The following is a 12,913-nucleotide window of genomic DNA, read 5'->3' as shown; positions in this document are numbered from 1 at the left end:
CCACAGTTTTATATATTTACTTTTCATTAAGTTTAAATCCATGAAAGGTATAGTGTCACACGGATTCTCTGTCCAATGGTCTTAGCAAGGAGGTTGCTTTGGAATTTAGCATGAACCATGATGCCACTGTTTCCATAAGCATAAGTTATCTTTTCCCAGATTACTCTGGTTTTGTTAGGTTTTCCACCAGGAGTTACTGTGTTGTTCTTTGTTTTGCGCACATAAGCACATCTCCTGCCTAGATAGAATTGTTTCATCTTGAGCATATACACCTTCAGTTTTCAGGGAGCTGTTTGCTCCCTCTGGTTCTGTAGACCCCGCTTATAGCCAGCAAAAATGGCCTTGGACCACAGCCTTCCAGACATATTTGTCCTGTTAGAAGTCCTGTTCCCAGCAGGCCTCCACAGGGTCCAAGAAGGCTGAAATAGAAAGGGTGATGGTGGCTCTTTTAAATGCAACAATATGGCGTATATAGAACTATAACTGATATATCCTTTAAATACTGTTCTAAGAAAAATTGGCAATTGAGGTAGCTTCTTAACATTGAAGAATGCATTGCAGTGGAGTTGCTTGTGATAATTTGGGTTGACATAGTTCTAGAGCTGTGGATCAGGAAACTTTGAATGGGTGTTCTGTGTGGGCTGCTCTCTAAGCCAGGCTGTATGGCGGTTATGAAGGTTGATAACAATTTGTATTTCAGACATGGAGAATAGCATTTTCTCAATCTAACAGGTGGAAAAGAGAATCTGATTAGTTAAGGGGCATGTAGTACATTTTTTTTTTTAACATCTTTATTGGAGTATAATTGCCTTACAGTGGTGTGTTAGTTTCTGCTTTATAACAAAGTGAATCAGTTATACATATACATATATCCCCATATCTCTTCCCTCTTGCATCTCCCTCCCTCCCACCCTCCCTATCCCACCCCTCTAGGTGGTCACAAAGCACTGAGCTTATCTCCCTGTGCTATGCGGCTGCTTCCCACTAGCTAGCTATTTTACATTTGGTAGTGTATATATGTCCATGCCACTCTCTCACTTTGTCCCAGCTTACCCTTCCCCCTCCCCGTGTCCTCAAGTCCATTCTCTAGTAGGTCTGCGTCTTTATTCCCGTCTTGCCCCTAGGTTCTTCATGACCTTTTTTTTTTTTTTAGATTCCATATATATGTGTTAGCATACGGTATTTGTTTTTCTCTTTCTCACTTTACGCTGTATGACAGACTCTAGGTCCATCCACCTCATGTAGTACATTTTTTAGGTTAGGAATCAGAGAAGCTCCCTAATTACTATTTCCCACCGCAAAGAGTAAGTGTACACAAGAAATCAGTCTAGAGTGGATCACTGTTCTAGCTATTTCCTCAGCTACCTCTTCAGCTGAACTTTCTGGGTTACCCTGGAACTTGGGATCTCGGACTGACTTGGCCTCTTAGCCAAGGGGGCTGGAAACCTTGGCAGACACCCTGTTGCATCCTCACCCACACTTCTCATCGTATCGAAACATCTTGGCTTTGGCGATTGAGTGTAAAAATTCAAAAATGACTTTTTAAATATACGTCAGAGGATTCAGTGGACTTGGGTGTGGTGGGTAAAATTGATTAATTCTATGTATTGATCTCTGCCTTTATTGATGGAGAAATTCTGGGAAGTGAAACCATCCTCCCAGAGATTCCCATTGTAACCCTAGGAGTAACTGACAGACAAAGATGGGGACCCAATAATGGACTTCAGTGAATTCTCTGTCCTTCACTTAGGAAGTTAATTTACAGAGAAATTGTCAGGAGATCAAAAAAAGCAAAGATTTCCTTTTTTTTCTTTATGAATGTTGACCAGTTTAAAACCTGTTTTCCCCTAAGAAAATTACACCTTTAATATTTTTCTATCAGAAACAATAGGTGAGTGATATTTATAAGAACTTCCTTTTTACAATTAAAAATTATTGAAGCTGTTAAGTAATAAACCATATAGAGAGATATGAAGGAAAAGTTAAATCTCCCCTTCATCACTTCAGACACACCCTTCTGAGATAGCATGTACTAACTGGTGTATATATTCTCAGATTTTTCTATCGTTCCCCACCCCCCCCCCAAAGTATAGACTTTCACGTAGGGCTTTAAAAATGTGCTCTACTCGACATTTTACTTAAAATATTTTTTACTGACGTATCCTTAATATCTTTTCAGGAGAATACATATTGATTTAGTTCATGTGAATAGCTACAGAACATTCCAAGTATAGAACAGCTCATAATTTAGTCAATTATTCCTCTGTTAATGTAGATACTATCTGATTCCTTTCCTCCTCCTTTAGCAAATCTGCCCTGGTAAACATTCCTGTATATACACAGATGCTGCATCATATACACTTAACTTACAGGAATACAAATATATCTGTGTAGCAAAAAGTAAGTAAAGAAAAATTGACAGAGTAAGAAGCAACATGAGTGGGAGTGAGTGGATAATTCACCTACCACGCCATTCAGTAAACTACATTAGGACACAAGAGCAGTGTCTGTGCTGTGAACGTTGTCATTCTCAGTTTCCTTATGCTTTTTTTGGTGTAAGCACCTCAGAGTTGGAATGTGATTTTAATGTTTTAAAGTATGTGTAGGTTTTTATGGCCACCAGCCAAAGCCAATTACTTCATAGGTGTCCAGCCAAACAAATAGCAGTCTGTTCCAACACTGGAGGAAAAATTGGTTTGTGTTGGTACTTACTGAGAAGATGGCATGTCTGTCTCCAATGTGATTGCTTCCTCTGTGATTTCCAAGGAAAAAAAAAATTTATAATACCTAATAATTAGAATAAAGTTACCTAGTAATTAGAATCTAATGGTCCCTGTAAGCTGCAGTTATTTTGTTTATACTTAAATCCTATATTTGTAGAATATATTTTTATTTCCAACTTACTACTATGGACTCTTTCAAAACATCTAAAAAAATCTCACAGGTAATTGTGTAAGGAATCTCCATGGACCCATGAATCAGTTTCAACACTTAGCAACTCATAGGCAGTCTTGTTTTAGTTACACCTCACATCTCTTGTCTTCCTGAGTACATTTTAAAGTAAATCCCAGAAGTCATATAATTTCACATAGGGTACCTTCATAAAAGTATAGTTGTTCATTTTAATTGCATCTAGGTTACTTCCTTAAAATGTTACAGTGATTTACACTCCATCAGCTGTACCCTTTTCAAAATCCACATTCAGTATTCACTCTGATAGGCCAAAAAAGAAAAGGGCATCACTTTCATGGTTATTTTGATTTGCAAGTATTCTTTTTGTTTGTTTAAGTTCCTAGGCAATTCTTTTATGAAGACCAAAATTATTTTATCCAGCCTTTTTTCTATCAAAAAGATCCTAAGACAATAAAAATGAATCCAGTGATGTTCTTACTGAAATCCATTATATCAGTATATTAATTTGTGAGGGATTGATGTTTGTGTAATATTAAGTCTTCCTATCCAAGAATACGTTGCTGCAGGTGTCATGGTAACAGCTGACCTCTCCCCCATCAATTCTCTTTCCTCTCCTCACTGGAGAATCCATCTACCCAACTGTCACTTTCTTCCACACTTGAAGGATGAAACTCAGACTCTGGAGGAGAGGCAGGCCTCCTTGCAGGTCTCAGGACTTCTTCCTTGAGAATTCTAAGTCCAAATTTTATCATTCTTTTTTTTTTTTTTTTTTTTTTAAATTTATTTTTGGCTGCATTGGGTCTTCGTTGTTGCATGCGGGCTTTCTCTAGTTGCAGCGAGCAGGGGCTACTCTTCGTTGTGGTGCACAGGCTTCTCATTGCAGTGGCTTCTCTTTTGCAGAGCCCAGGCTCTAGGCGTGCTGTGGCACGAGGGCTCAGTAGTTGTGGCTCGCGGGCTGTAGAGCACAGGCTCAGTAGTTGTGGTGCCCGGGCTTAGTTGCTCTGTGGCATGTGGGAATCTTCCTGGACCAGGGCTCGAACCCGTGTCCCCTGCATTGGCAGGCAGATTCTTAACCACTGTGCCACAAGGGAAGCCCCAAAATTTTATCATTCTTGTTACTACGGTAGGCACAGAAAAGATCTTGTGATGGTTGGATCATGCTGCCATTTTCCCAGAGTCCTTGCTAGCGCCTCCTAAAGGTGGGGTCTGAACAGTCAGCCACCACAATTGAGCACCTACTATATACCCCAGTTTGTTACTAGCTGACAGAGGTACCCCAGTAAATAAGACACACAAGTCCTTCCTCTCCTGGAGCTTATAGTCAATCATGGAAGAAATCACAAAAAATGATTTGGTCAAACCATGATGGGTGTAACAAACTACTCATATTGTAGCATAAGGTGTTCTACAATTCATACAAAACTCTGCAAGTGTTTAGGTATTTATTAAAGCCATGATACAGGGGGAAACGAGAGAGGTTAAGTAATTTGCCCAAAGCCAACATGGAACTCTATCCCAAGTCTTCCGTCTTAAACCCTGTACTCATTTCACTCTGCCAACGTATTTTACTGGGTTACTGTCAGCTGTTGCTGGCCCTTCAGACCCTCCTTTTCCATGTTTTTTTAAATTTTTGCTTTCTTATGTGATACTGAGTGAACACATGAAGAATAATTCTAGTTGCAATGAGAGTATGACTAAAGATCTAGTTCAGGAAGTTAACTTTGAGGTTCACATGATATTTGATAGAAAAATCCTTATCCAGCAGTAATTTTAAATAATTTTGTTTACTGCTTTATATAAGGTTAAGAACAATTTTCTTCTTCAACTTTGGAGAAAATATTTACTAGATGTTTCTCTTCATAAGATTTAAAACAACTTTCATAAATTCTTTATAACAGTAGTTAATGATAGGACATTTTAGGAAATATAAAATAGATAAAATGATATATAATTGTTAGCATTTCTTAAAGTGTAATTATTTCCTTTTTTCCAGAAACCTTTCAGGGAATTTGTTTTCATCATTATCTCAAGGAACTTTTGATTATCTTGGCTCATTACGATCTTTGTAAGTAAGAATTTTTCTCCTGTTTTAGTAAATACATTTTAGTGTTTTACAATTAAAAAGTTATTATATGGCTTAAGAGACTTCATAGGAAAAGCTTGTGATTTTGCAATAATTAGAATCTCACTTGAGAACTTGCATTCACATTGAAAAACATACCATAAACCTTAATAATGTGTTTCAGGCTGGGACAACCATTTTCTCCTTAGAATACTACTCTATCTCTCTAATTTATATTTAAAGTAAATAAATTGGTAATTTTTTCTCTTTGTGTTTCCAAATCAGAAAATATTTTGTTCAGCTAATTAAATTCCCAAAGTATAAAATATGCCTCCCTCCCTATGAAGAATTTATAGTTAAGACTATGTTATGCTTTAGCGATTTAATTTTATCCTGTAACTCCATCCCCAAACTGAATTCACAACTTATTACTGAGATTTCTAGGCATGCTTACATAGAATGCCTGCTTTATGAAGTCAGTGTAAGGTCATATTTACATAATTCTCTGTAGCTTTAGAACTGGCTGATTTTTTTCCCCCCAAAACACAGTTTTATTAAGTGCGAGATTGTATAGGAGTTACTTTTGAAGCTAACTGTATTTTCAGATGAACCTTAATATATTTCAGAGTATAAGTTATAATGATTTCTGTTGGAATTACAGTTAAATATAATGTTTTTCAAATTTTTATGGTCTATAACATATGGGCTTGAGTCTCTTTTTCCAGTGAAAAATGTCTTCTCTGCCAGATGTCTCTGTTTGATGTATGCTGACTTCTTCCCTTTTTTCTCTTCCCCTCCCCTTCTTTTTTCTCTTCCCTCCTCCTCATCTTTCGTTTTCTAAATTTATCATTTCAATCTCATTTAGCAGTTTTCATTGGGATGTAGCTGATAGGTTAGGCGCTCATGGTGTTCCTCACCATGGCAGACATATGTATGTACTTCTAGAATCACACTGCATCAAACTCTATCTGGTCTTTTTGGTACTGCTGCGGTTCTTATCCAGAAAACTGCTTTTTAGTGAAAACGTCTCCTTTTAGTGGGCTCCTGTCAGCCATTTCTGTGAAGTTTAGGAAATAAAGGCTGTAAAAATAATCTGGCTTTTGAGACCCTGGATAGCAGGAATGTAGGAAGTATTTTCAAACAAAAATTGGGCAAAATTGCCAGTGTTTATAACTGATAGTGCTGGAAACTGACCAGAAGGTGGTGCTTAGGAATTAGAAGTCAGCCAGTCATCCTAGTCAGATAAACACAATATAACCATGTGAAACGGTCATATATTGCTTTATGTTGCCAGAATTAACAGAGTTTGCAGGTATTTAAGCCAAGAACATGGCAGTGATGCTGGAAAAATTGCGGAAGGCTTCAAGATCCAGTATTTGTGCCACAGACTGGATGAAAGGGTAAAAGTTTGATAGACACAAAGGATGGTGATGTGGTATTCTAGTACCCTGGGCTTCAGGAGTTCGTTACATAGATGAGGAGTAGATTTTGTTCACATACCAACTTTGATTGAAAGTGGAGTCACTCCCCGAATCAGCAGGGAAGGGAGCTGGGGTCAGGCACTTGGTGTCATCCCAAGGGAAAGGAGACCATAACCAGTTGATGGTACAGTATGTGCCGTAGCATGGTAAGGGCGAGCAGGAATGTGCTTGCCCCCCAAAGGGTAAGCCAACATGAAGCAAAAGTGCTATTTAATTCATTCACCATAAGCTCTAAATTGCATTTTGTATGCTACAGAGAATTTCAGACTGAGTATCTGCTGTGTGATTGTAACATACTGTGGATGCATCGCTGGGTAAAGGAGAGAAACATCACGGTACGGGACACACGGTGTGTTTATCCTAAGTCTCTTCAGGCCCAGCCAGTCACAGGTGTGAAGCAGGAGTTGTTGACGTGCGGTAAGGAAGACAAACTGAGAAAGGGTTAACTGTATTTTCCTTGCTATCTTGTTTTTCCTGACAAACTGCAGAGTTCTGTTTACACATTGGGACTGATTACAACTGTCAGTCTTCATGGATTTGATAATATTTAGTTTTTGCTGACAAGTCAGCTGGATTAAAAAACAATTTTTGATTGGTGTTTAAAGTTCTTAGGTTCTGAACAGCTTTCTTTATGAAGTCCAGTTTCAATAAATAGTATAGATCTTCAGATTTTCTAACAGCAAATCAGGAATTTGTTGATAGTAATAAAATCTCAGGATACAATCACACTTTTTGTTGGTGGAGTGTGAATTGATACAGCCTTTTTGAAGGATAGTTTGGCAATATGTATTGGTGTTCTTAAAGAATTGATACAACTTCATGTAGTAATTCTGCATGTAGGGGTTAATTCTTAAGAAATCATCAGCTATGTATGTAAATCTTCAGACTTTGTGAACATATCCTAAATTCTCAAAAATAGGGCATTGGTTTAATTATGGCACATCAATTCAGTGAAATAGTATGCAGCTATTGAACATCATGATTTTTAAGAATATCTGAAGGCTTGAGGGAAATAACACATTTACCATGTGCTAAATGAAAAACAAAAAAACAGAAAACAAAAACAGAAACCAAAAACAGTCCTTAAAATGATAGAGGTAGGTTCTAGTTTAGTCTTTGTGTTTGAAAATAGACAACTGTATCAGTTTTTTCCTTTTATTTTTATTATCATTATTGTTGTTTCACATGTAAAATATGCTCATTGGATTAAAGATTTATGAAAAGAAATAATGTATACATATATCAAATTACCTTGGTGTACACTTTAAATAACTTATAATTTTGTCAGTTATACCTCCATAAAGCTGGGGGAAAAAATGAAAAACTAAAAGAAGAAAAAAACAAAACCCATACTTACATTCTTATCACTCATAGGTAGCTAATGTCAAGGATACCTTGGTGTATCATCTTCTATACCTTTTTATTATGTTTTGTCCAATATATCATACTCTAATGTTATTTTGTAACCTTTTGTAACTGGAAATGTTGTAAACTTGTTTCCTCATCATATAAAAGATGCATACCAATCCATTATATAGATGTGGCCATAACATTTATTTTTTCATTACAGAGATGTAGCCATAACAATTTCCTTATTACTGAAGATTTAGGTTAATAATTTCTCACTCCATAAACATTAAAAGGAATTATTTCCTTGTGTACATCTTTACATATTAGCTATATAGGATAGAATGCTACTAAAATTAGAATTATTGTGTTAGACAAAGGGACTAAATATTTTAAAGGCTTTTAATGAGCCAAGAGATTTGTGTACATTTTTGCATATGTAGTCAAATTTCTCTCTTTTATTTTTCTTACTGGAAGGAAATATATCAGCTTTGTAAAAGTTGATATGAAATGGTTTCATTTTAATTTTACTTAACGGTGTTTTCATCTTGGACCCTCTTAATTCAGTAATAGCTTTGTTGATACTAACATTAGAATGCTGATTACTGAGGAATTTGTTTTTCCATTTTTAAAATTTCAATTAGAATTTCTATAATTTTAAATTTTGGAGTGTGAATATAGTATTGTATTTGTTAACTGAGTCTTTATTTTACTGTCTCTAGATCCTCCCCTTGAATTACCATCTTTCTACATGACTCCATCTCATCGTCAAGTTGTGTTTGAAGGAGACAGCCTTCCTTTCCAGTGCATGGCTTCATATATTGATCAAGACATGCAAGTGTTATGGTATCAGGATGGGCGAATAGTCGAAACTGATGAATCCCAAGGTATCTTTGTTGAAAAGAACATGATTCACAACTGCTCATTGATTGCAAGGTAAACTTTTTTTAGATGAGGTATTGTCTCTGTAGATTTTATTTATCATTTCAGAATTGTACTGTTTAGTTAGAATTTGAATGAATATTTTACCTTCTTGCATTTAAAAAAACAAACTTCTGACATTTCTTTTCCTGATTGTTACTTATCTTCTAAAATTAAATAGCTATCTTTTCCATCCAGTTTTGGAGTAAAAAAGCATAGGATAAAAGGGAAACACTGTTTAAAAGTGGGAGACTTTTTGTTTAAAGTCTTAAGAGGAAAAAATGTAAACTTTTAGTGCCAAACTTAATTTCTAACAATTTCCTGCTACTAATAAGCTTAGAATTTCACTTTTGGGAATCACCTAATTTTCACTGTCTTATGATTAATGTAACATTTTAAGATACTTCCTTTTTTCACCCCACTAGTATAAAAGAATATAACACCTGTCAACCCCACGATTGGTGCAAGCACAGCAATAGTTAATTCGAATGAACTTAAAGTACAAAAAACAGGATAAAAATAAATATGTTATCACTTATCATATTTTATTTTGGTAAAATCTTAATCTGTAGGTATTGAATTTTCTCTTTCCTTCTCTCTGCCTCCCTTTCTGTCTCTGTGTATCTCTCCAAACCTTTTTCTGTCTCTCTCTGTCTTTCCTTCCTACCAATTTCATAAAGATAGACCTCAGCTTGAATATTGAAGAGTAGATCTGTAGTTTCTCAACTCTTTCCTGGGGCACTTTAGGGTAGTATTACAAAAGCATCATGAAAAAATTACCAAGAAACTAAAATCTGTCTGAGTTAAGACTCAGGTTTGGGAATTTTGAGGTTCGGATATTCTATTTTATAATATCTCTTTCTCTTCTGAGATTTCCTGTCTGTCTGTTAGAAGCATATTTTCATTTGTGTCTTTTAACTTTTATAGTAGATACCCTTAAATCCTTGCTTTCTTATTCCAGTATCTGGGTCATCTTGGGATCATCACCTTGACTATTTTTCTTATGAATATGGTTTATATTTCCCTATTTTAAAAATATTGTTTATATGTCTGGTAACGTTGGATTGTATCCTGGACATTGTGAATGATTTACTATAGAGAAGTTGACAGAGTACAGCTTATGGGACCAATCTGGCCTATGAATGTTTTTTTTATAGTTTTAAATGGTTACACTTCAAATGGTTATAAAAGTACCTACATAATATTCTCAGTGTTGCTTCTTGGTCAGCAAAGCCTAAAGTATTTACTATCTGGCCTTCAAAGAAGAAGTTTGCTGACCCCTGACTCTGGATTCCTTTGTATTCTTCTCAAGACAGCTGATTTTGTTTCATTGGACAGTTACCTTGGTTAAATTCAAACTCCTAGATCTGGCTTTTCTGTATTAGGCAGCCACTGAAATCTGCTTGGTGTTTGCCCTGTCTACCTGTAGGTCAGGGTCAGTTAAAGAGCTGGGTGGATTTTATATGCAAAAGTTTGGGCTTCTAGCCAGGCTCCTTTCTACCTCTGTCCTCTGATTTTTCAACCAGTAAGATTTTGAGTTTCTATTTGAATAATGCCTGCCCTTGGGCAAAAGCCATTAAAAAAATTTCCTGGTTACTCCCCATTGCCAATCCCTTCTTCCTACTGTCAGGTCCTCTTTGGTTTCTGCTTGCTTTGGATCACTCTCCATGTGTTCAGATAGTTATCATATTGTAGTTTTGTTCACAGCTTGTAACTAACTGTTAATTGCAGGGAGGGTGGTTTGATAGGAGCCACTCTGCTATTACCAGAATCAGAGTTCTTTTATTAGGGGATAAGATTGTTAGGAAAGTTTTTTATATGTTCTTTGCGCTTAAGTTCTAGTGAGAAGATTCTAATTGTTACATTATTTTTACTGTGTGATAATTTCACAAGTGTATACATATGTCAAAACTTACAAATTGTATATATATGTATTTTTTTGGCTGCGTTGGGTCTTTGTTGCTGCATGCGGGCTTTCTCTAGCTGCGGCGAGCAGGGGCTACTCTTCGTTGCGGTGCGCGGGCTTCTCACTGCAGTGGCTTCTCTTGTTGCGGAGCACAGGCTCTAGGCGCTCGGCTTCAGTAGTTGCAGCACACGGACCGCGGGCTCAGCAGTTGTGGCGCACGGGCTTAGTTGCTCCGCGGGATGTGGGATCTTCCCGGACCCGGGATATAACCCGTTTCCCCTGCATTGGCAGGCAGATTCTTAACCACTGCACCACCAGGGAAGTCCCCAAATTGTATATTTTAAGCAGTTTATTTTCTGAGTAGACAATAATTGACATATAATACAACAGAAAAGCTTTAAAAATGTAATAGAACCCTTTTCTGAATAAAAGAGCCTTATTTTTTTTAATTTTATTGAAAAGTATAATTGATTTACAGTGTTGTGTTAATTTCTGCTCTACAGCAAAGTGACTGAATTATATGTATATTATTCTTTTTCATATTCTTTTCCATTATTTATCACAGGATATTGGATATAGTTCCAAGAACTTTAATTTAACTCTTAAATTTTGTAGCTATAAAGTAACTAGATTTGCTTTATAAATTTATTTCTGTAGGTCATGCTTAAATTAATCTAAATTCCTTTAGCATTACAAAAAAATTAATTCTAAGGATAGCAACTTCGCCTAACATTTTTTTGTTGGTAGGAACACTTACCAAAGTGAAAATCTTTCATATGAAGACTGAGAAGTCCTTTACAACAGAGTTAACCCCAGAATAATAAAGAAGTTGTAGGAAAAGGAAATATGTGGTTATCGGACTGGTTAACCTCATACACCTCTTGATTCTTCATTGGTCTCCTCATGTCATTGATCCTTCATTAGTAAGAATCAGAGTTTGTATTTTTCCTAGACACTGAAATTGAAGCTACCTCCTTCTCCTTAAATCTCCTAATATGTCGTGTTGAGGATTCCTGAAAAATTTATTCCGATAATTGGTTTTAGACATTGAAGGTATTGCTGAAAGTTAGGTTAGGACCATTTTCCCCAGAGGGTATGCTAATGTATCCTGGGGTGCCACAGTGTGTTAATGGAGGTGCTGTGCGGTATTTTAAGTGTTTGAGCATAGTGATACTGGACATTTGTGAGACACCACACAGCTACCAGCTCCAGGCAGTTAGGGTGTTGAATTTACATGATGCTGCATCCCTTTTGCTGGTGCCATACTTTAGATAATGGGATTTTGACAATTACTATGGTGCAAAGCAAGTAGTGTGTAAAAATCATTTTGGAACAAGGAATATGGATATCACTGTTTGATCTGTATCTAATGTTTGATTAATTTTGGAGTGCCCAATAGGCATGCACAACCCATTAGGAAGTAGTTGTGGTTAAGAATGAAATATTTTAATTGACGTGTGGTTTTTTTTCAAATGACTACTAAGTTATTAGGACATATATACACAGTTTTAGGATTGCATTTAGTCATTGGAACCACGCTAGGTGTTTTCTTTTGTTTTTCTTTCTATTTTATTCTGTTACAGTCAATTGCATTTTTTTTTAACATCTTTATTGGAGTATAATTGCTTTACAATGTTGTGTTAGTTTCTGCTGTATAACAAGGTGAATCAGCTATACGTATACATATAACCCCATACCCCCTTCCTCTTGCACCTCCCTCCTACCCTCCCTATCCCACCCCTCTAGGTGGTCACAAAGCACCGAGCTGATCTCCCTGTGCTATGCGGCTGCTTCCCACTAGCTATCTATTTTACATTAGGTAGTGTGTATATGTCCATGCCACTCTCTCACTTTGTCACAGCTTACCCTCCTCTGCACTGTGTCCTCCAGTCTTTCTACATCTGCGTCTTTATTCCTCTCCTGCCCCTAGGTTCATCAGAACCATTTTTTTTTTTTAGATTCCATATATGTGTGTTAGCATACGGTATTTATTTTTCTCTTTCTGGCTTACTGCACTCTGTATGACAGACTCTAGGTCCATCCACCTCACTACAAATAACTCAGTTTCATTTCTTTTTATGGCTGAGAAATATTCCATTGTATATATGTGCCACATCTTCTTTATCCATTCATCTGTCGATGGACACTTAGGTTGATTCCATGTCCTGGCTATTGTAAATAGAGCTACAATGAACATTGTGGTGCGTGACTCTTTTTGAATTATGGTTTTCTCAGGGTATATGCCCAGAGGTGGGATTGCTGGGTCGTATGGTAGTTCTACTT

At 36.6% G+C, this 12,913-nt stretch overlaps 1 protein-coding gene and 1 pseudogene across 4 annotated transcripts in view; one reads left to right on the top strand and one right to left on the bottom strand.

The window, feature by feature from the left end:
* Nucleotides 1-12,913, top strand: part of ADGRA3 (adhesion G protein-coupled receptor A3) — a 125,075-nt gene that overhangs the window by 51,311 nt on the left and 60,851 nt on the right. For all 4 annotated transcript variants that reach the window (XM_061191280.1, XM_061191279.1, XM_061191278.1 and 1 more), the window contains exons 5-7: nt 4,907-4,978; nt 6,713-6,873; nt 8,526-8,739. In XM_061191280.1, coding sequence (XP_061047263.1) covers nt 4,907-4,978; nt 6,713-6,873; nt 8,526-8,739 — 447 coding nt within the window. The remainder of the gene's footprint in view (nt 1-4,906; nt 4,979-6,712; nt 6,874-8,525; nt 8,740-12,913) is intronic.
* LOC133092052 (large ribosomal subunit protein eL33-like) lies at nt 33-407 on the bottom strand (annotated as a pseudogene).

The sequence above is a fragment of the Eubalaena glacialis genome, chromosome 5 (assembly GCF_028564815.1).
Source record: "Eubalaena glacialis isolate mEubGla1 chromosome 5, mEubGla1.1.hap2.+ XY, whole genome shotgun sequence".
Taxonomy (NCBI): domain Eukaryota; kingdom Metazoa; phylum Chordata; class Mammalia; order Artiodactyla; family Balaenidae; genus Eubalaena; species Eubalaena glacialis.
Note: the sequence above shows the minus strand (reverse complement) of the source record. Positions and strands in the feature narration are given on the sequence as shown.